The sequence below is a fragment of the Zalophus californianus genome, chromosome 7 (genome assembly GCF_009762305.2).
Source record: "Zalophus californianus isolate mZalCal1 chromosome 7, mZalCal1.pri.v2, whole genome shotgun sequence".
NCBI classification, from domain to species: Eukaryota; Metazoa; Chordata; class Mammalia; order Carnivora; family Otariidae; genus Zalophus; species Zalophus californianus.
Genome location: NC_045601.1, coordinates 96,097,271 through 96,121,071, shown reverse-complemented (window position 1 = coordinate 96,121,071; position 23,801 = coordinate 96,097,271). Strand labels below are relative to the sequence as shown.

Below are 23,801 nucleotides of genomic sequence, written 5' to 3'. Positions count from 1 at the left end.
TATGGTAATTAGTTAATCTGATACAAAGTTTTGCCTGTGGTTTCATCAAAACTAGTTAAACAGGAGTTCATACAAAATTAATGACAAGAATCATTTTTATTTTCCTTTCTCAATAGTTTATAAAGAAGCTGCTGGTCCTCGTTTGCTTTTGCCTTTATTAGTAAAAGAAAACAGGTATCAAAAATCATAAGGCTTGTGGCTTCCTCAGAGGTGGATCCTGCAGCCTCAGAGCCCGATGCTCTCTCAAGGAACAAAGTCAACCCCAGTGGCAAGAAGAAAGGAGGAAAGACACAACAGACCACCTCAGCTTTCCCTACTTTGGCATTGTTTCTTTAGAAATGCTGAGCAGAAATGAAGGACAGCAAAGCCACAGGAAAGTGCATCTGTGACAGTATAAATTCAACTCAAACGTTCGGTCATAATGTGACCGGTTCCTGAGCTCCTCATTTCTCAAATGGAAACACCTTGAAGTTTTTCTCTTAGGGACACACTGTAGGGCTAGAACAACTGCCTTGTGATTATGTGATTATTCTTTCTTTCTCACCCATTACCTTTTTCATTCGATGATCGATTATATACAATTTGTTTCATCATTTTTTGACCTTCGGTGTGAAGCAGCAAATTCTTGTTTTCTATGCTTCAAACAAGCCAGGTCTTAATAAAGATTTTTATTAACCTCACAATAGCACTTCAGCACATTTTATGGGACTGAGTTCTTCTTTTTTTGTTCCATTTATTGTATCATAGTGTGGTTTTACTCTACACACTATGGTTGTTGATGACCTCTTAGAAAACAGAATAAAGATGCAGTGGTTGAGGCAAACAGATTTTTCCAACAGAACTTAGCCAGGAACTTTCAGTTGGTGTGTGAAGTCTACATACATAGTGTTTGGTATGAATACAATGCATTTTATATAAATCTGACCTTTTTGGTAGGACTTTAAGTCAACTGTACTTGCCCCAAGTTTAAGCTACTTACTGAAAAACTAAGAAAGGCCATATTTCTCAGAAATATCCTATAAAACCATTTCGCTGAGTACAGGGGTAAAAGAAGAGCTGCTGTTAGGTACAGAGCGAAAGGGGATGGCAAGCAAAGATTCAAGAACGATGGCATCATTTTAAAGAGTCTGAATAACTTCTGTCTGAAATAAGAAGGATTCATTCAGGTTCTTCTACCTCAGATTTTAAATGTTGAGTCTCAAAATGAACTAATGAGGGAAGGTGAGCTGTATCATCCCGTCATTTGTAACCGACTGCAGTTTCCCTCCTTAAAGTGATAGATTAATCTAGAACCTTAATAATTATGTTAAATGACGTTATAATAAGTGAGTACAAGACAACTGATGTTCATATTGGTCAACAGACTTGACAGGATGCAGTGTAAGAAATACTGGCTTTGGAAACTGTTATAGGTTCAAGTCCAATGCCTCTACTAGTTATGTGGCCTACAGAGATTTTTATTAACTCTCTGAGCCTCCCTTTCCTCTTATTAAAAGTGAGTGTAACGGGATCTTCTTTATGCAAATCTAAGAGTTCAGAAGTTAAATAAAGCCCTTAGCAAAGTCACTGGAATAAGTTCACCATCTGGTAGCGGGGTTGCTAATACCGATGCTGTGTGAGGGGCGCCTGGGTGGCTCAGTCCGTTAAGCATCTGCCTTCAGCTGAGGTTATGATGCCAGGGTCCTGGGATCCAGCCCCGCATCAGGGAGTCTGCTTCTCCCACTCCCGCTCCCCCTGCTCTGCTCCTGCACTCGCTCTAGCTCCCTCTCGCGCTGTCCACTAAATAAATAAAAATCTTAAAAAAAAAAAATACTGATGCTGTGTGATTTCCCAAACTCTTGTTAATAATACTCTATTAACAGTTTATGTAGCATTTTATATCTCCTGTATTCTTTCATTTGTCCCATTTGGTAAGTCAGTTGGAAATCCAGAGCAGGTATGCTAAAAAAATACTATTTTCCCTAAATAATAATTTTTGATTAAGACGAATAATTGACATTCTACTTAACAAGTTATCACTATTCTTTTCTCACCAAAAGGTCAATATCTGTATACATTATTTAAAGAGCAAATAGATATTTAAGAGATCTAGCTCTCTAGAGGGGAGTATTTACAGAGGCTTATGTTCCATCTCCTTTAGCTCAAGTTTTTCTTTCAATATTTTCGAGAGCATACATTTAGCAGAATTACATTAAATATTAAAATCGTGTCATATGGGAATGGGGACTAAGTGATAGCAGACATTCGTGAGTGAAACTCTGAATAACTACATCTGTTTCTCCACAGGTCTTGCAAATGTCTTTTAAACACAGCCCTAAAACCTAGGCAGACAGAACTCCAAATTGCCCTCAGCTTTTATGTTTGACCAGGTCCACAGCGTTCTACAAAATGCAAAATTTGAACAGTGCCATCGCATTTTTAAAAATCCGAGAATTCTCGGTCCTTAAATCAAAATTCCCAGGAAGTAGAAATTGTGTCTAAGTAAAATAAGATTCATATTTGGATTTCAACATTAACCTATATGATCAGCTTCTATTTTACAGTGAAATAAATACGGATTGAGGAAAGAATTTAGAAAGGGAATGCCAGACTCCGTACACTCAGTGGGTTACAGATGTATGAAAGCGGTGGCAGAGAGCCACTCCACTTCCTTCAAGATCCAAAAACATTTGGAAGGAAGCCCCAGAAGGAAAGATGTCTGACAGACATGTTCTCTTTGGGGTTTCCTGCCTCCTTGTTTGCCAAGCTTCCTAGACCCCATTGCTTGTTAATAAAGTTCACCAAGACGACTTTATGAAATGCTGATTTCATAGAGTGAAACTTGTATTAAAGGCGTTTTTATGTAGTCGAAGTTTCCTGACATCTGCATTTCCCTACTTCACAAATCCAGGGAAGCGTGACTTGGAAAGTTAACGAGCGTAAGGTAACATTTGATGTGCTCACTATCAGTGGGATATTCAGCCCAAACACTGAATCCAAAACCAGAGACCGTGGCTGAGACACTGCAATAGAGAAGCTGCTTCACCCTGAGGGTATCATTATACCCCCCAGTGTGTCTACTCCTTCTCTCATAAAACGGAGTCCTGAGAAGATGCATATTGTACACCGTGTGAATTAACTCAGTAAAAACAGAGATATGGAAAGTGAATGAAAAGCTAGATTCTACCTTCATAGCCAGGAAAGAAAAAAAAATTAGCACCTGGATTTAAAAATCTACATTACCGTCCAATGTGAAAAATAATATAGCATAGCTGAAACTACTAACTCTACTTTACAAAAGTACTATTTTTTTTTAAAGATTCTATTTATTTATTTGACAGAGAGAGACAAAGCGAGAGTAGGAACACAAGTAGGGGGAGAGGGCGAGGGAGAAGCAGGCTTCCCGCTGAGCAGGAAGCCCGATGTGGGGCTCGATCCCAGGACCCCGGGATCATGACCTGAGCCGAAGGCAGACGCCTAATGACTGAGCCACCCATGAGCCCCCAAAACTACTATTTTTGATATTACCTGTGCCAATCATAAAGTCCACTAATTTGGCAAAAAGCACCTGAAGTTTGCTGTATTTAACACGCAGAAACGATTTAGTTCCAGAAATATATTAAAAAGATCTGAGTACTTAGGTCTCCTCGATAACAGAAAGGAGAATCAAATATTAGTTTCATCTCTTGAGAAGATCTCAGTCTCGCACTAAAAATACTGTGTATTTAATATAGAGATACTTCCATTTATTCAAAAATATTTGATGGCGAACTCTACTTCTAAGTGGAAGACGGGCCCACTAAGCACTATACAGGGATTGGGGCTGGGAGAGGGAAAGGTGAAGGACATAAGCCAAACACTCACAAGATTCACCACTTGCAAAACATAAGCATCCATTTTCAAATCAAACATGAAAAAAACTAGTAAGGCCATTTTTAAGATTAGGGCCTCTAAATTCCTTTTCCTTGCAAGAGACAATAGACCAGAGAGAGGATCCAGATGTAGGTTGATATGCATATACTCAGACACAGAAATATCCCTAACTAAATGAATAACTCTCCATTACTTTATTACATTAAGTCTGCCCATAAATGTTCAATCATCTTATTCTGAACTGGAACGCCTTCTATCTATGCAAATCCCATTTGACGTCCAATCTACCTCCAACACAAAGACTATTATCATCCTCATGGATTCGCCCTGCACTGCATTAGAACCTATTTGCAGGCTTGTGTTTGTAAATGAGTTTCAACCAAAGAATGCAGGAAAAAGCAGGATTCAAATAAAAAGCAGGATGAAGAAATGAGCTTTTCGGAGACAGCAATGAAAAATGAACACATGGCCTGAATAGTGCTGTTGGGATGGAAGCTCTAGTGCTTCTATCTCCCTTTCTTGCCCACCAGGGTCCTTAGCACCTTGCCAGCATCCGAGAGCTGGAGCTCAGCCCTTCCTCTCTCTAAACCAGGGAAGGAAGTATCAACTCCTCTTATCAAAATCATGTTTGTAATGCACAGCTCTGGTCCCTTCATCACGTATGTAGAAAGTAGTTTTTGTTTACACTTTATATTTTTCAGAGAGCCCACTACTTGGCTTTCCTTTACATTATTACTAGGCTTTCATATAAATGAGGAAAGTCTAAAAAATATAAACAACCATAAACTTGAATAATGTTCTAAATTACCTTCACATAAAAGTCTCTTCATATGAAGTCTGATTCTAGAATGCATGTTTTGGGAACAAGATCTGCCAACCAGTATTATTTTCCAAAGAAAAGAACATAAAAATTGGCCCCAAATTGGTCAGATGTAGAAGAAATGCAACGACACCTCAGTGTTCACTTAGGAATGAATTCCGATCACTCAGAAAAGGAAGATCATCCAAAGGGGAAGATGGCAAATTTCTGGGAATTTAAAGACTTAACTCCTGCCTGTCGAGTAATTAGGATTAGGGTCTATAGTGTTGAAAATTTGCCAACGTTCAGAAATGTCCTGGATGGTTGTTGAGAACCATGTTCATTAAAGCATCCCCATGTAACTATCCACCAAGGATAACAAAATCAAACATCCACCGGCACAGGAAGATAATCCGGGTGCCAGAGGCAGCTAAGTATACAAATAAAGAGTGCAAGTCCTGCTTAAGGCATTTCTATGTACTTATCTTTTCAGTGTAGTCTTGACCAAACAAAATATTTCCAGAGGTTAAATTTTGCTCACCTGTGAAAGAGCCAATTTGCATCTCCCACTTAGACTAACAATAGAGACTGGCAGGAGGAAACTGGGAATCTATATGCTGCTTTTATTATTAGGGCTTCAAGCAGGCTGGACAATCACTTTCAAATCAGAATTTCTGTTAAAAATAATATTCCCCAAAAACACGATTCTGCTTTAGCTCTTTTACTATGATCTGTTCCATGACAGTGACCCATAAAGTCGTGGTTCTGCACAGTCTAGCCCCCTAGTTGAGGAGGAAAAATAAAAAGAAACAAAAATAAAAGCTAAACTTGGAAAGGGAGAGTCAAGGAGAGAAGAAAGGGTCAGGGAAAGTTACAGCACAGAGTGAATAAGCATAAAGAAAGCCAGAGGACTTGGAGGAGCTCACAGCTAATGAAAAAAACAAGAGCATAGAGTGGGGGGAGGGAAGGATGTGAAAGCCAGCTGGAATAAGAGAAAGCAAGAAATACAGGAGCCAACAGAAATCCAAGGACAGAAAGTATTGGAGATTGAAGGGAACAGGAAATTTATTGGAAACCAAGTTGTTTTTCCTTTTGTATCCAATGCAATTCTATTCCAGGCAGAACTCTAGTCTCAACCTCAAAGAGGACAGAAGGGAAGTTGAAACTCATAGGAGTCTTTCCTGGACAGCAGCCAGGAGCTCTGGAAAGACAGATTAGAAAAAAACATGATATGACAGCAGACCCTCTGAAAGCAGATACGGCGGGGGGAGGGGGGAAGGGGTGGCAGTCTCACCGGGCACATGATTTTCAAAAATCAAACAAAACAAAACAAAGTAAAAACAGTGATAGTCTGGCTCCATCTCAGAGCTACTGAATAAGAATTTCTGGTACATTTAATAAACACCTCAGGGTGAATCTTATCACCAGAAAAGTCGAGGAAACACCGATCTAGTAGTAAAAATTGGGGGCTCTGAAACTAGAGCTGCCTGAATTTCGTTCCGAGCTCTGCTAGTCATTAGCTGTGGAACATGAACAAATTTTACTTTTCTGCATCCCAAATATTTAGTTTATAAAGTGGATTGTTGGGAGGATTAAATGAGGTTTTGTACAGAAAGCAGTTAGGCAGGACCTAGCACATATTGAACACTTCACAGTGGTAGCTCTAAAACTATGAAAGTACTCTGAATAGAGAACTCATACAAAATAATGTGTCTTAATTGATTAAAAAGTAAAATATGAAAAAGGAATAAAAAGGCTGCATCTTAGATGCAGTATGCCTGGGATGAAGTATACATGGGAGCATTTTTCCCAACTGTACAGAGACCAAGCCAGTTCAACCATAGGGTTTCTGCTCTTGGTCTCACCATTCACTAGTTGGGAATCAACATGTGAAGTATGGATGGTATCTGCAGTTTCTATTACTTCCTGAAAACTGTCACTCTTTATTTGTACGAAAACTCCTGTTCCTTTGAGATCCATGTGATTTGGCCATACGGTCCTTTAGCCCTTTTTGAGGACTTGTATCCCTTATATACCAAAGCCATTAGAACTTAGTTTGCCATTGTTTTCTTACTCCCCAATTTTGACATTATTCTGCAGTTTACTCAGTGTCCTGGTGAACCTTCCATCCAATATTCGATTTCCACTGAAATTTACTAGATTTTACTTTAGTTGAGCCATTAATTCACATGGTCATACAAAGGGCTTATTACTGTTTGTGACTGCTCACTTATTAAGATTCTGACCACAAGTATTTTCAACTTTCTAATTTTGTTGGGGCCATGACTAAAATCTTAGGCTTCGTCAGTACTACAAGTCTTTGGAACTCTACTTCCACCTACCTGTGAGAGATCTTAGGTTAACAAAGAGTCTTGAGAACGGCGATATACCTGGTAACATGCTGAGGACCCAAGGTGTAAAAATAATGAAACAGACATTTTCCTCAATATGAAGGAGTTCACTCTGTGAAATACATCTTTTGTTCCAAACAAGCACATTAATTTAAATATAAAATAAGAACACCAAAAAAGTATAAATAGCCTCAAATATAAGAAATATAAAGTGGTGAGTGAGGCTGATAGATATGGCAGAAAATAGGATAAACATATCAAGAGTCACACATAATCACATGTAATTAAAGGTAAATTCACCTAATTAAGGATAGAGACAATCAGATAAGCAGCTCAGCTTATAAGAGACACAATTTAAAGCAAAATGACAGAGAAATGGACGTGAACTGTCTTAAGGCATTCTTAAGATGACTAAAATTACATGAGCTAAATATTCAAATAAAGAAAACTAAAATGTTAATTCAGAAAACAGAAATGCAGGGTTTTTTTCAAAAAATAGAAATCAGTTGTTAGCACGTCATACATATGCACAAAGATACAAACATACACGTATAGAAGAGAGGATCTGCAAACCTACAAAATATTTTTTTAAGATTTTAATTTATTTGAGAGAGAGAGAATGAGAAAGAGCATGAGAGGGAAGAGGGTCAGAGGGAGAAGCAGACTCCCTGCTGAGCAGGGAGCCCGATGTGGGACTCGATCCCGGGACTCCAGGATCATGACCTGAGCTGAAGGCAGTCGCTTAACCAACTGAGCCACCCAGGCACCCCCTACAAAATACTTTTCAAATCAACTGATAAAATATGTCGATTTCTACCAAGGCTTAGGAATCAACAAAAAAAGAGAAATAGTTAACCAGGAATGAAATAAGGCAATATAAAAGATTAAAAAGAAAAGGCTAATGACAATAATAAAATTTGTTTACCAACTCCATGTCCATAAGAAAAAAAAAAAAAAGATTTGAGATAAACTTTTATCAATAGACATAAAATACCATAAGGGGACTATCCATTTAATCATTCATTGATTCACTGAACAAACTTTACTGAACTATGTCACACAGGAGTAAATAGTATGTTGCTTCTCTAAAGCCAGATATTGAAGTTGAGCATAACTTTTCTTATTTTTAAAATCTCTTCTCTTTCATAATTCTTATTTATAGTGAAAACCATTGCAATAGTCTGTTTTTCCATGAAGTATTAGTTTCTCATAAAGCAGCCAATCTTTGAATTCCTTTTTTGAGTTTTAAATTATTATTCTATACAAACTTTCAGCTGTAAGATAAATAAGTTCTGGGAATCTAATGTATAGCATAGTGATTACAGTTAATAATACTGCATTATATACTTGAAATTTGCTAAGGATGTAGTTATTATATTTTCTCACCACAAAAAGGAAATTGTAAATTGTTATGGGACTCAGATGCTAGCTAATGCTAAGGTGGTAATCATCGTGCAATATATAAGTGTATCAAATCTGTACACCTTAAACTTATACAATGTTATATGTTAATTATATCTCAAAGCTGGGAAGATAGTTACTCTAAACAGTTTGTATATTACCTGGAACATAACATAACTACCTCAAAATTTTTGTAATATGGTAAATTAATATATTTTTACAACTCCAATTACATTGCATAATTGTTTTGTTTTCTTACATTTTCCCTCTTATATTGTATTTCAACTAGCTTGTTCAGAGTGAATTTCCGAGAACAACCAGAAAATCTGGACAAAATATTAATGAAAACACTTGTTTGATAGCCTCAGAGAGTTGCCAAGGTAGTGAGTACTTAAGTGGCCAATATACCAAATATATATATGCAGAAGAAAAACAAAGTGGTAAGACCAACATCGATCATGACTTCCTCTTGAAATATTTGTCAATTCAATACTAGCAGTTGAGAAGATCATCAGAACTTCTATAAGTCTTAGAGGCTAAGGAGAAAATACTTTGATTTTAGGTCCCAACTAGGAGATACCCTGGTAAACACACTAGGTTTTTCAGTTAGAACCCCTGAACAGTGACAAAATGAAAGGGTGAAGAGAAAAAGACAAATCCTCACAAATAAAGTAGGCCCAGACTCAAATCAGCTAAGCATCTGATTGGATTAAGGTAAGCTATCCTTATACTATTTGCTAAAAGCTAAAGATAATCCTTTTTGTATCTCACAACTATTAGAACAGCTACTTTAAAAAATCCAAGAAATAAGTGTTGTGAAGGATGGTGTGGGGGGAGGGGAGATCCCTCCTGGACCATTGGTGGGAACATAAATTGGTGCAGCCCCTTGGAAAACAATATGGAGGGTCCTCTAAAAATTAAAAATAGAACTGCCATATGATCCAGCAATTCTACTTCTAAGTATCCAAAGGAAAGGAAATCACTATATTTAAAAAGTATCTGCACCCTCATGTTAACTGCACCATCATTTACAATAGCCAACATTAGTGTCCATCAACAGATGAATAAGATGTAGTAGACATACACAGGCATATTTTTTAGCTTTAAAAAAATCCTGTCATTTGTGACAAGATGGATACACATTAAGGGCTTTATGCTAAACAAAGTCAGTCAGGCAGAGAAAGACAAATACAGTGAGGTATCATTTATATGTGGAATCTAAAAAAAGTAAACTCATAGATACTGAGAACAGATTGTTGCCAGAGGTGGAAGTGGGGCAGGGAGGGCAAACAAGGGGAAGTCGGTAAATGGGGCGGGGGTGGGGGAAGAACCCTTTCTGGAGAAGGATAATTTGAGGTGTCTCAAATTAGGTCTATAATTTTCATTTCAGGTGTCTAACACACACCCAAAAATCGGTAAGCATTCCAAGAGGAAAGATACATAAATAAATAAGACCCACTAGAGATCCAAATATTGGAGTTATCAGACATGGAACTTAAAAATAACACTAATACTCAAGCGTTCATGACAAGATGAAAAATTGTGGCAAAGAACAAAAAAGTTGTTTTGAAAAACACAGAAATGCATCAACTCAAAAATATAAAATTAAACTCAGTACATTAGATTAACAGCAAATTACAACTGAAGAGAGAATTAGTGAAATGGAATACAAGTGAGAAGATAATATTCAGACTGAACATGGAGAAAAAAAGGTGACAAAGACAAAAATGAGTGTAAGAAATAGATGGAGCACAGGGAAAGTTCTAAGATTTTTCAAATGATAAGCCCAAGTGGAGGGATTAAAAAAGAAACAGAGCAATACTTAAGGAGAAATGGTTGAAAATTTTCTAAAATCTATGAAAGCCAATAAAGCATGGAGCCATAGATTCAAAAAATGCTACAAACCACTGGCAAATGCAAAGAAAATTAAATCTAGACATATCATAGTCATACTGTGAAAAACCAAAGACAACGAGAAGACTCATTATCATCAAAGAAGCAAAAATAAGACTAACAGTTCATTTCATTGTCTCTGGCTTCCATTACCTCTCTTGAGAAATCTACATTTTGTGCTGTTGTCATGCATTTTAATTCTTTATGTGGACTATATATTTATGGCCAGTATTAACTTACAATTATGTACATCATTTATCAAAATAAATGTAATTTCAAACAAAAATGAAAAAAATCATATTTTTACTAAAGAATGTAGGAAAAAAACTACTTCTAGACGAAGGAAAATAATTTCAGATGGAAAAATGGGGATGAAGAAAGGAAGACTAAAGGAAAGAAATATATTCTAAATATAAAATGTATATCAACTATATACATATAGACAACAGATATAAAACTAACATATACAATAATATGAAAAGTGGAAGTCAGTAATGGAGCTAAAATACTATATTTGCATGTTTAATAAGTTGCAAAGATACCAATTTATATAATATTTTTAGTAAGTCCAGATCATGTGTTGACATCTTATATATAGCAACAAAGAGTATAGTAAAAACAATATATAATTAAGCCATGGCAGGGGGAAAAATGAACAAAATTATGTCACTCAAAAGAAGCTATAAAAGGAGAAAAAAGCGGGGAAAAAGCATACCAGGAGGAAAAAAGAGGGGAAAAAGAACACTTACTTGAGACAAATTAAAAAAAAAAAACAGTGGGATGGTACCTTGGTTCTTTTCTGAAAATTCCTCCCCAGTCATCCTAAAGTATTTAGTAAATGTACTAACAACTGCAGAGCTGCAAACTAAAAAGCATACAGTCACATTATCCTCAGATTAAATTTATGCAGAAATATATTTAGGTTAGATTCCTGAAAACTTTTAATACCAAATACTTTCTTTGAATCATAATTTTTGCTGAGAGCAAATGTAACTTAAAGGATTCAGGATATAATGTACAATAACTATAAGTTTAATGTCACATAACCTACAATTTTGCTTCTATACATCTACTGCATTTAAAATATTGTATTAGAATTTAGGCCCTGGAGAATTTTATTGTCACACAGGGTATTAATATATGAAAAAAATTTAGCTACTGCTTTAGCAGCACTTGCAAATCAAAAAGGAATTGCTTTACCAGGTACCTTACATTTAATCAAAACCTTGAAATATACCAATTAAGCCAGCTTCTTCATACCAATTTTAACAGAGACAAACATAGAAAATAAAACAGGCCTGAAAAGATAGCTTGAACCATAGGATGATCAATTTTAACCTCCTGGTCTATGAAAGGAATCCTCTGCAAAATCAGTGTCATTAGCAAAAAATTAGAGACTCAAAAATTTAATTTGTGGAGCTGTGGTACAATAAACCTTTTATTCACACTGACCTATTTTGTATTGGATAATAAATTGTTAAACTTCAAACGTATGTGTGTCTATTTTTACACATACATACATCCAGTATTTATTTTTCATCCTAATAATTTATCAGGGATATATTATTATCTCTCACATGTAAACTGAAATTTTAAGATCTAGCCAGGATATTGCCTGCACAAATTCACAGGATGAATTGGTAGCCAAAAAATATCTAGGTTTCCAATCTTCTATTGCCTAGCACAGGATTCTTTCAAAATATTCTATCTGTCCCAACAGTTACAAAATTGTTTCAAATTCCAGAGGTCCTGCTCATGATTCTCTCTGCCAGATTTTACAATGATTTGTTAAGCACTGTGCTGTCTCATCAACACCCCCCAGAATCCATTTTCAGCTCTTCTCCCCATCAAAGCCTAACTCCTGTGAGATGAAAAGGTAAGACACCAACAGGAATAATATCCATCTTCTATCACTAAGACCAAACTATATTGACATCAAGTATTCATTATCATCACATTAGCATTCACTTAACTAATATTTTTCATTGTACCACAATGTACCAATCATTGATTTGGCAAGAGCTACGAAGAATTTCATGGTCCCCATAAGCAGGAGATAAACATTCACTCATTTGTTCATTAAGTATTTACTGGCCGTGAAAGACTAACCAGACATTCTGTTAGTTGCTGAGAATGGTGGGTGTTTCCCTTACTTTTATGATGCCTAGACTCTGGTAGGGAACTAGACATCAAATAATCACAAAAATAGGCAATTCATATTATATATAATGAACTATGTACTGAGCCATATAGGATAACAAGAGCTGCTTGCCTTAAGAGTCTGGGAAACAGTTCATGAGAAGGTAACATTTGAGTTAAGATCTGAAGGGTGAACAGAATTTGTTAAAAACAGTCTTCCCAACAGAGGGGAAAACAAAGACCATGGCTCCAGAGGAAACATTATTAAGAATTCAAAGAGGGCCACGGTGGCAAGAACAAGAGAGTACCTTAAGATGATATTATAGAGAAATGCAATGCAAATAACAGGGAAAGCTTCAGAGACACATTGAAAGTTTTGGTGTTCATTCCTAAAAGTAATAGAAATGCATACAAGGCTATAAAACGGGGGTCAGCAGGATTCCATTTGAAATAGATAACATCTCCCAACTGGCTACATGGGTGTTAAAGAAGGACTGCAATCACCCAGTAGTCCATGAGAGAGAATGCTATTTTAAAATTGATACTAGGAGTAAAGTTGGAAAAAAAGATGGATTTGAGAGAAATTCAAGAGGTAAAATTGCAGGACTTAGTGATACTTTGGATGTGGGGAAATGAAAATGAAAAGCTCTTGCCTTGTGGCATATAGAACTGAACAGATTGTGATGGTTTCCTGTGATAGCAAATACTGGAGAAGGTCTGGGGTTGAAGGAAGGAGAACGTGAATCCAATTTCGGAAATGTTGAGTTTGAATTGCTTTTGAAATATCCAAGTGATTATGTCCAGTGAGAGGCTGAAGAGGGAGACAGGAATATAAATCTGGAGACCACGAATATATAAATAGTAACCGAAACCGTGAGTGTGGATACAAAGTCATGAGGAACCTGGTCATTTACCAGACAGCGATAGGCCACTGAGTCCATCTGGTGCCCGACCAAGGAACCAGAGACTCCGTAGGGCTTAAAGCAGTTACAGGTGTTATTAAACAGATGCCAAGGAAGATCAATTTCAATGAGTCAAGTGTCAGATGTCAATGGTGCTGAGTTCAAATAAGGCAAGATATAAAAAACTACAATTCAACGAGTGGGACTGAAACAGAATGATGCCTAAAATGCCATGGAAGCACAGAAATGGGGCATTAACTCTGGGTGGAGCAAAGAGTTGGTTAAAGGAAGTAACATTTAAGCTGTGTTTGAAAAACGAGTAAGAGTTTCCCAGGCAAAGAAGTCACTATTTAGTGAAGGTATAGCTGTTTCTCACACTCCTTATCATTTTTGATGACCTGCTTCCACATCTTAACAGGGCAAAGTAGACATCCTCAGGTAGCAGCCTAGTCTCCACCACTGCCCCCACAGCTCACAAATCAGAACATGAGGGAGAGAAATACAATGTTAACACAGCAACAAACATCACGCAAAGTCTCAGGGAAGAAAAGAGGATTCCTGATTCTCTAACAGACTGAATATGGAAGTTTAAAAAAAGGTTATAAAAACAAAGTTATAATAGCAAAAAATCAAATCAGAATGTAGAAAAATTAAATAGACATGTGAATATATGAGAAGAATAACTCTCCCTCTCGTGCATTTTCAGCAACAGACTTCAAGCCAGATGACCATGACCATCTTTTAAGTAATGAGGAGCAATGTATCTTCTGATTGGTTTTGAAAGAATCCACAAATGCTGAATTCCTATTTGTAGAACTAAGATCACAATTTCACATACTGATACACTAAGCTGAGAATACGCTAAATGTAAAACTACAGGAAAAATGGATACCTAGTATTAGAAGAGCTGATCTAAAGCCACATAGTCAGATTATGTTTACCCACTGAAATATTATAATTAACCCAAGTTATTATGCTGTTCACAAGATGAATCAGGGATGAACATTTTTGCGTCCAGCAAAAAATCAAGAAAGAGTGAAACCCTTATACTGCCCCTTCATTTTTCCATGCTTTAATATTCACATAACAATTGTCACTGTTACTACTTGGTGAAATTTTAAATTTTGAGCTCTTTTAAAGGAAAAGCAAATTTCTTTTTTCATTTACCTGCCATTTGTTTGAGAATGCATTAAGCTGCAAACACGTGGATCCAATCAAGTTGCCTATTGTCTTAAAGCATTCAGGAATCACAGGGGCATCAATTTTGGTTTGAAATTGCTGTTATTTACAATTTTTTTCAAGCTTATTCAAGTGTGTTGAAGCATAAATACATTAGGGATAATTAATGATATGTTAGATAATTTCACCCTACGATGTTTTCCTAGCCATATATGTTGGCTTCATTGCTCTTTCTGCCACACATTGTCCCCTTTGTTACACGGTACAGGGAAGGAACTGAAAATAAAGGCACTATCCCTGGAGGAAAGCCAAGAGATACGCATATTGTATAATGCAGCCCCTCCAAGGGAAAAACAGAGAAGCGGCAGTTTCCTTTAGGCGTCCTGCAAAAGGCCACAGGTAGGGATTTTGCTGGGTCTGAGCTATAGAGGCGGGTCTACATGTTCACAGCACAGAGATGATGGGGACCCTTTTAAGAGGTGAGGCCTAACAAGACCGAACTGCTGCAGGGAGGGCCCTGCGGTGCGGTGGTGACATAACAGGGAGAGAGACCAGCCGGCTGTGTGCAAAAGGGTGGGGACACCCTGGGCCGCGAGGTGGTACCTGCGCAGGGTCGAGCGCCCCAGCCACTGAATCCCCGATCCAGAGATGCTCCCGGAGAAGCTGCTGGTAGCTGAGGCAGTGCTTCACCGCAGATGGCACATTCCCCATGGCGGGGCCTGGGACTGCAGACGGAGATAGGAGGGCGCCAGGAGCCGGGAGGAAAGGGATGCGGAGCGAGCTGCGCCAGCCCAGAGCGCGCCCCTCCGGGCCACCGGCTGCGAGCACCGGCCCTGCTCCGCGCACTGCGTCGGCGCCGAGAGGGTGGGGAGCGGGCCACACTCGCGGCGGCGCCCGGGGCAGGGAGTGCGGGAGGCACCTGCGGCAGACGTCCGCAGCACCCGGAACCGGAGAAGAAAAGGAACTGAGCCCAAGGATGTTCAGGTGTGGCGCATTTTCCTTACTGCGCTGAGCTTGCGGGGCTCTCTGCACAAGCCCCACTTACCGACTTCTCACCTGGTTCAGATCCTAAGAGAAAGGGTGTAAATAAAAGGAAGGGCGCATGCGTTTTAGTGCCGGTGCGTTTGCTCATTTCCAGCTGCAGACTCATGCTTAATGTAGATTTGTCCAGCATTGAACTCACTTGAGTTTGTGCTTGACAACAATAAGCTCGATTTTAAAATATGTTGAGCTCATTTGCAAGCTTAAAACACAGCCTAATAAAGAAGAAAATATACAAAGTACTACATTGGGGGAGATGTCACAGATAACTTGGATAAGTCAGTAAATTGTCATTAAGTTGGTACTACAAGTTAAGCACTGAACTGGAATGGAGTTGCTTAAGAGATGCATGGCTCAAAACTGTTGAAGCCCTAAAGCCTAAATTCATTGGAACTAAAAATGCTACATAAATCCTTAGGATATTAGAATAGGAATAATCTTTGGTGTGGAAGGGGTTGGGAAGATGGTCCTGGAACAGACCATTTCCTTACCTCCTCTCCTTCACAGGCACAGGTACATCACCTGGACCCACTCTAAAACTCTTCAGAGTGGGTTCAGCAGCTTGCAACTGAATAGACATTCATCAAGAACAGTCTTGGGACACCTGGGTGGCTCAGTGGTTTAAGCGTCTGGCTTCGGTTCTGGTCATGATCGCAGGGTCCTGGGATTGAGTACTAGCCACGGATTTCATGGCCATTGTTATACAAGAGCAAAAGTACATAGTGGTATTGCCTTCCATACCATCAACAGTGTATTCGTGAATTCTTAACTCCTTGCTCAGCGGGAAGCCTGCTTCTCCCTCTGCCTTGGGCTCCCCTCTGCTTGTGCTCTCTCAAGCGCTCTTTCTCTAACAAATAAATAAATAAAATCTTAAAAAAAAAAAAAGACCAGTCTTATGCAGCCAAGTGTTCATGGCCAGGCATACCAGTCAGCTCTACCAGTTGCTGCAGCAAAGAGAAATCAGAAGCTGGCTGATGTTGCACAACCAAATGGAAGGATCCAAAGATTATCTTGTAAAACATAGTATAAACACACTTAGAAGGAATTTAACACCCAGAATAAGGGAACAATCATTACTACTTGGGAGAGTGGTGAGACTTCCACCAGCAATAGAAATAAAGCAGCTAAGGACAGGAAAAGGCAAAGAATGAGAGAGGTATCATGTAGATCCTCAGTGGAATAGCATTGGAAAGGGCAAAGAGGGTAAGGGGATCTGAGACCTCACAGCTTTGACCAAGGAGGTTTAACTTGGAGAACATGACCTGAGCTGCCAAAGTGAAGTCATGCAAGTACTGGATGCCTTTAAAACTCCTAAAGCACACACAAAAAATTCCAATTATTATTTACCTGAAAGTGACTATTTTATAGGTGTGTATTCATAAGGCTAAATCTATTCTATGTTGTTTTTAGCAGAGCTCAACTGTTAATTATTTTTCCTCCACAGCTGAAATGCATTCAGGTTGCACCAATGCCTATTATCTTTTTTTTTTCTCTCCCTGTTGTAATACTGTAACAGGGAACATAGTTTCTGAAAGAATTTGAAAGGACCAATTTGAACAACAGTAAACAAGGTAACCTTCAGAATGGAGTCAGTCCTTCAAAACTTGAAATAGTTTTGACATTTATTAGTGAAGTCTAAGTTTTTGCAGAATATGACTTTTGAAATAAGCCAAATACTATACGTTCCTTTGCTATAAAGAACACCTAGAAGTAAACTTTACTGCTTAATACTTTTCTAAATAGGAAGGTCTTCAGAAAATATCATATCCCAGTTAGTTCACCAAAGTAATATAGTGGGTTTTTTTTTCATAAAAGCCTTATAAATATGAAAATATTTGTTGACACAGACTTACTTAAGGCATTAATTAATGCCTTTCATATGGAAAATGCTATAATATCAAAAATTTAAACTATAATTCCTGTAAATACAAAAATCATTAACAATAATAAGGACCAAGTATCTTAAGAATGTTTACTCTCACAAATGAAAGGGAGTGAAAATAGATGGGCTTTTGCTGGAAGGTACAGTTTGATGTTAAAGTTAATTCTGAATACTGAAAATGTATAAATTTGAAAAGTTACGTTAGTGTATATCTTTCTTTTTATCATTAGAATGAAATTTTTATCTGTATCTCTGTTAATGCAAATCGAGAAAGCTCTAAATGAAATCAGAGTAGATACAGCAAATCCGTGTGGTGGACAATGTAGCTCTTTCTCCCCATATGCAGGTTAAGAAACTTGAGCTCCATCAGAGCAGTATAGGAAATACGTGTTAAAAATCACGTGTGTGTGGCATATGGTGATCTGCGCTCTATACCACTCTCATTATGCATCAGGACTAAAGCCATTTCTATTTCATTGCATTTCAATCATTCAAATATAAGAAGATACAAAAAATCATTGCAAATTAAAGGAATTAAATTTCCTGTTTCCTCTAGTAAATATAAATAACTTTTCACTCAAAACATTCACACGTACCTGTCTTTCCTGAATTGTTCTTGACTCCCTTCCCTCCTTAAGCTCCTACCAAAAATCCAGTCTCCCAAGAAGAGATGTTAACATCTTGGACCCATCCATTTTCTCTCTCAGTTCCCCTATTGACTTCTCTCTGCCACATTTCTTTTTGAAAGGCACCACCATAGCACAGTGAGGGAGATCCCTCACCGTGGTTTTAGATTACGCGAGATGGGAGCCTGGTTCCACCAGTTACAAACTGAGCCACCTTCAGCAAGTTCTTTAGCCTCCGTTTCCTTATGTTTAGGAGGGTGATGATAAAATTTCCTACCTGACAGAGCCGTTGCAAGATGAAATGAGTTAGAATATATAAAGTGATCAACACATGGTCTCTGGCACATAGTAGGCACCCAATAAAATATTTAGCTATTATTACTACAGTGGTCTGGCTCTCTGTTTTATTTTGCATTCTAAAATCACACTGTATAGCCTGAGCAATTTTTGAAAATATGTATCTGATAATATTTCTCAGCTTAAAATTCTTAGAGATTTCTCATAATTTTGCAGAGAAGTTTATTAAAATGACACCCAAGTTTTCTTGAGGAGACTCAGTTATCTTTCCAGTCTCATCTCCTGTCCATTTCCAACTTAAGTTCCTAACTCCAGAAATATCAAAGTATTTGCAGTTCTCAAAATTTCAGGGCTCTCCTGTGTTGTACTATCATTTGAATTTTGTTCCATATTATACACATTTTGGGAAACACAAAAGGTTCATGAAGATATCAATGAAATCAACCATCATTCTAATGCTAGAAATATTTTAACATATTTTCTCTCAGAGAGAAAATAAATTAACATTTTTCTGTCTCTGCTTTTTATTCTGCCCTTTTCATTTAACACTTAATTAAGTTCTTTCAAACTATTATGCTAATGGCTATGCAATATTCATATATACATATATAATCAAAATCATTTTAATCATCTTCTAAAGCATAACCTTTTACTTATTTTTGAAAGGGAGATGACTAGCTAGAATATGATCATGTGAATGTTTGTATAAATAATTGTCTAATCTTCCAAAAACAGCACAGTCGTGGAAATCTTCCATGATGGTTGTGTTTCTGTCAATTTCTGTTTTTGTTTTTAACAAAGTTTGGTTTCATACATACAGCATTTCCTCATGTGGTTGGTAATTTACTAATATGAGTTTATCCTTGGTGAAGGCTTTCTTTTTAAGATTTTATTTATTTGACACAGAGAGAGAGCACAAGCAGGGGGAGTAGCAGGCAGAGGGAGAAGCAGGCTCCCCGCTGAGCAAGGAGCCCGATGTGGGACTCGATCCTAGGACCCTGGGATCATGACCTGAGCAGAAGGCAGATGCTTAACTGACTGAGCCACCCAGGCATCCCAAGGCTTTTTTTTTTTTTTTCCTATGGGGATCTTGTACGGGTTATTGGTACACCCCCTAAAGAATAACTTCACTTTGGCTTGGCTGGGATTTCCAGTGAGTTTGGTTTGACAATTCTGGGATTCATTTTTTTGTTAACATCTTAGCTTGGGGTACCATAAGGATATTATGAACCTGGAACTTAAAACCATGCACAATGGAATTTGGCTTCAGTTTTCTTGCAGGGAATTCCATTTCCCACTCACACGCTCAAGCAAACCTTTTCCATCTATATACATGGAACTGTCTTTGGAGACCCAATAGCTCATGATCTTGGCTCAATTAGCTCCCTTTCTCAGATGCTCATTGGATATCCCATTCCCATGTGATAAAAGCCCCAGCCTCTGGCTATAAAGACCTGTACCCTCCTGTGGGCTTCTTGGCAATATTTAGTCCCTGGGTACATCCTTGATATCAGTGTCTGAGGAGAGGGACATACATATCTCACATCAGCTTAGTCCCCCATATTTATCAGAATTCTAACATGAAATTGTTTTTTTATGATTACTGTGTTTGCACATATTATTCAGTTCCTGGAGTTGCGGTCACCTCTAGTAAAGTAAAGGTAGAATCCAGGAGATGGTGAACTGAACTGAGAACACTAAGTGTTACTTGGAGAACCTGAGAAACTTACAGTAGAGTTCTGATATTTTGACGAATCTATAAGAAAGAAAACTAGACTAAAGCCATATGTTCTCATTACCCACTCCCATCCTTCTCCCTATCTCTTCTCCATATAAAATGACAAAAATAAATTACGTAGTTGTGCATTGCCTATATCCTAAACAAAGTCTCTCAAAAACAGAATGGGGACGGGTTTGTCTTCCAGAGACCAGTCAACCCAAAATTAGGTAGATTGACCACTATCAATCCTCTCAAGTGGCAAGTTCTTCGGGGAGAAATGTCCAGTTAAAACAGGTTATTCTGTGAGTCCCTTTGGTCCCAAAGATGGCTATTTAAGGGTTTGTATGATGACAGCATTGATAAAATCAGAAGCAAGTGAAAAAATCAAAATAGTAATAGTAATAAGTGCCAAACTGGCATGTAGCCAAGGTACCTACTGGGCAGGGATCAAAGACACATATGGTGAGTCTCAAACAATGATGCTATAGAATTTTGGCAAGGATCACAAGGCTAATGTTCTCCAGCCTTAAACAATAAAAAAGAAAGAATGAAAACAACTTGGTTACCAATACTGGATGATACCTAAGGGGAAGCAAAGCTTTCATCATCTCAGTTTTATTGCTGAAAAATTTAGATAACTTCTCACATCTGTTATGTCTGGCTGATCTAAATTGATGGGAAGGATAACAGTGTGTTTAAAAACATTCTTGGCATTTGGTCCCTAAAATCAAAGTTCCATTAACAATAGCATTGTTCTGAAATAGAACATTTTTTTGAGAGTAAGTAATGAGATCTATTTTACCAAAACAACACCCCACCCAGGTGATGGATACCTGGCACTAGATACAGAAATCAGAACAAAGCTGCAAACCACATTTCTCCAGATGTAGGAGTCTATTTCTTCTTTCACTAATTCAGAAGGATCCAAAAGCATTAGCTTTGCCAGCTATATTGTAAAATAAAAGATACAGACAGTGACTGTTCATTAACTATTATTAGTTCATTAGATGGCTGCAGTGCACATTTTTGCCAATAGATATAAAAGTATCTTTCCATTCCATTACCTACAAACTCAGACTCTATTTGGAAAATGTTTTTATCAATCAGTTGATGTATTTTGATGGTTCATAGTAAATGTGACCTTAAGAGGTAAACTATATTAACTCTTACCCATGAACAGTATCATTCTTTGAATCTGTATCGAGCACTATTGAATGAGAAAACAAGTCAATAGCAATTATAAGTACAAAGTACTTTGTATTTTGCTTTGCACAGAGTAGGTGTTCAATAATACATCTTCGCTTTCTATCTTTTCTCCTCTTTTCAAATCAGTTCACTGTTAAGAATATATATATGTGATATTGTCCCAGTTGGAGGGAATCTATAAAGCCTGAATTCAGTGACTTCTATAGAACATTAGTTTAAATCACTAAAGAGATATTTTGATGCTCAGTAGTTAATGGGAAAATAAATATGAACAAACATATAAGACATGCCCTCTTGGCTTTAAGGGTCTCCCATTCTAGTGGTGACATCCAAAGAAAACAAAAATTAAAATGTGTACATATATAATGTCTAATATGTATAGTAGCAGATGCATTTTCATTAGATGAATGTAAGACATTAAATCCCACAGTTATAGAATCTAGATTAAAAAACATTATAGCACAATTTGCATGTTCATTAAATGTGCATTGAGTATTTAATTGCATAATAAGTATAGGGCACTATACTACTATGTGGAGAGTAATGATGAACAAGCAGTCTTTAACACAAAGAGACTTCTAATTTTCTAGTGAAATATACCACTCAAATATCTACAACAAAGCAGTCTGTTGATAAGTGCCAAGTGATAATATAAGTTGAGAAGCACTGGAGCAGAGTACATCCCATGTTCAGTTAGGAATGTAAGAGAAGGCACCGGGAAGGAGGGCACATTGAGAGGATTGGACAGACCAAGCCCATCATGGTGAAGGCAGCAGGATGGGACAAGAAAGATCAATTGATAACAGGCTATATTACTACCAAGAACTATCAAGACATGGAAATAACTTCAAATAAAAATCTTCATAAAAGCACCTAATCTAATGATATTTTTATGTTCATAATCATTTCACAGTGGAAATTATAGATATAATGATCCTTCTCAGTTTTGCCACAGATGAATATAAACACATAAATATGAACAAACATAATCCACTGGAGGTGCTAAAGAGACTAATTTTAAAGTATTTATTTTGCAAGTCAGACTTTTATATACAGCTTTAGATTTTTTTAAGTGTGTCATACCTGTTCTTGTGAGCAGGGGAGGAAAGGTTGTATTTAAGTGACAAGACCTAGGAAGCACTCCACTGGGTATGTGTATGAATTCTCATCTCCATTTAACTGCTACAGAAACTGAGGCTATGTGTATAAATTCTCATCTCCATTTGTGTATGAATTAACTATGTGTATGAATTCTCATCTCCATTTAACTGCTACAGAAACTGAGACTCAGAGATCTTGAACAACTACAGCAAAATCAAAATGAAGTGGGCTCAAATTTGTGTCTCTCAAACCCTTTGCTTTACCTTTTTCATATCATGGTTTTCAAGAATAAATGATAAACAAACATTATTCATACACATAGTCATTTGTTCCTCATAGCACTTTCTAGAAAAGGAAACCTTTGCTCAGAGAGGTTATAATGTTTACTCTAGAGCTCAGTCTTCTAATTCTGAATTCTATGAGATTTCCACAAAGTATGGAGCAAACAATCTTGTCTTAAGTAGGAAATTAGAGGACCTTTTCAGATTTGATGACATTAAAAGTACTTTCCATAAAGTTAACATAAAGTTAAAGAACCCTCTTCATAACTTCAGCATCTGTATATTCCCTGGGTGGCTCAGTTGTTAAGTGTCTGCCTTCGGCTCAGGTCATGATCCCGGAGCCCTGGGATTGAGCCCGGCATCGGGCTCCCTGCTCAGCGGGGGGCCTAGGCGCTTCTCCCTCTTCCACTCCCCCTGCTTGTGTACCCCCTCTCGCTGTATCTCCCTCTGCCAAATAAATAAAAATCTTTAAAAAAAATTTTTAAAAAATAAAAAAAATTAAAAAAAAACCCCTCTTCTTTGAGGGTTTAAGACTAAGCTCTAGGTCCTCAAGAAAATTTGCAGAGGGGTACTTCATTTTGATAATCACATGTAGTGGTGGTTGGTGGTATTTCTCTTTTTAGAAGTTATTTAATCCATGAATTTATGTCCATGCTATAAGTTTATCAAAACATCTATCTAATAAGAATTATGATTTTTAAATTCCTGATGACTTTTTACTTTTCATTTTTTCCTTCTCTGTCACCTGGAATACTCATTAGCATATTTGCCCACATGTCATATGGTATTTTTTTCCTGAACTAATGAAGTTCTACTCTACCACTTGAGGAAGTTTTTCCATCATGGAAAAAGTAGTTGCCATGCCAACAGTTTCCCAGTGTTCTCTTGGAAGTACAACTCTCTAGAGAATTTACAACAACTGATTGGATAATGGAGTCCCTTTCTAACTAGAATGTCATCACTCCAAGAACATTTTAGTTAAAAACTGTAAAGGCAGAAAGGCATAAGAGTACATTAATAAGTGGCATTACTCAATGCCCTGCATTTTTCCAGCCTCAAATCTTCACTAAATTCACAAATGGAAATGCCTCAATATGAAATACATGATTTTTCAAGGCAATAATCTATAGT

The 23,801-nt window shown here is 37.4% G+C and overlaps 1 protein-coding gene across 5 annotated transcripts in view; it reads right to left on the bottom strand.

The window, feature by feature from the left end:
- The window catches only part of HMGCLL1 (3-hydroxymethyl-3-methylglutaryl-CoA lyase like 1), a 187,386-nt gene extending 171,809 nt beyond the window's left edge, over positions 1–15,577 (bottom strand). For all 5 annotated transcript variants that reach the window (XR_003521491.1, XM_027602637.1, XM_027602640.1 and 2 more), the window contains exon 1: positions 15,120–15,577. Coding sequence is in view for 4 of the 5 variants with exons in the window: in XM_027602637.1 (XP_027458438.1) it covers positions 15,120–15,227 (108 nt within the window). In the remaining variant the exon portion in view is untranslated. The remainder of the gene's footprint in view (positions 1–15,119) is intronic.
- Between the last annotated feature and the right edge of the window lie 8,224 nt (positions 15,578–23,801).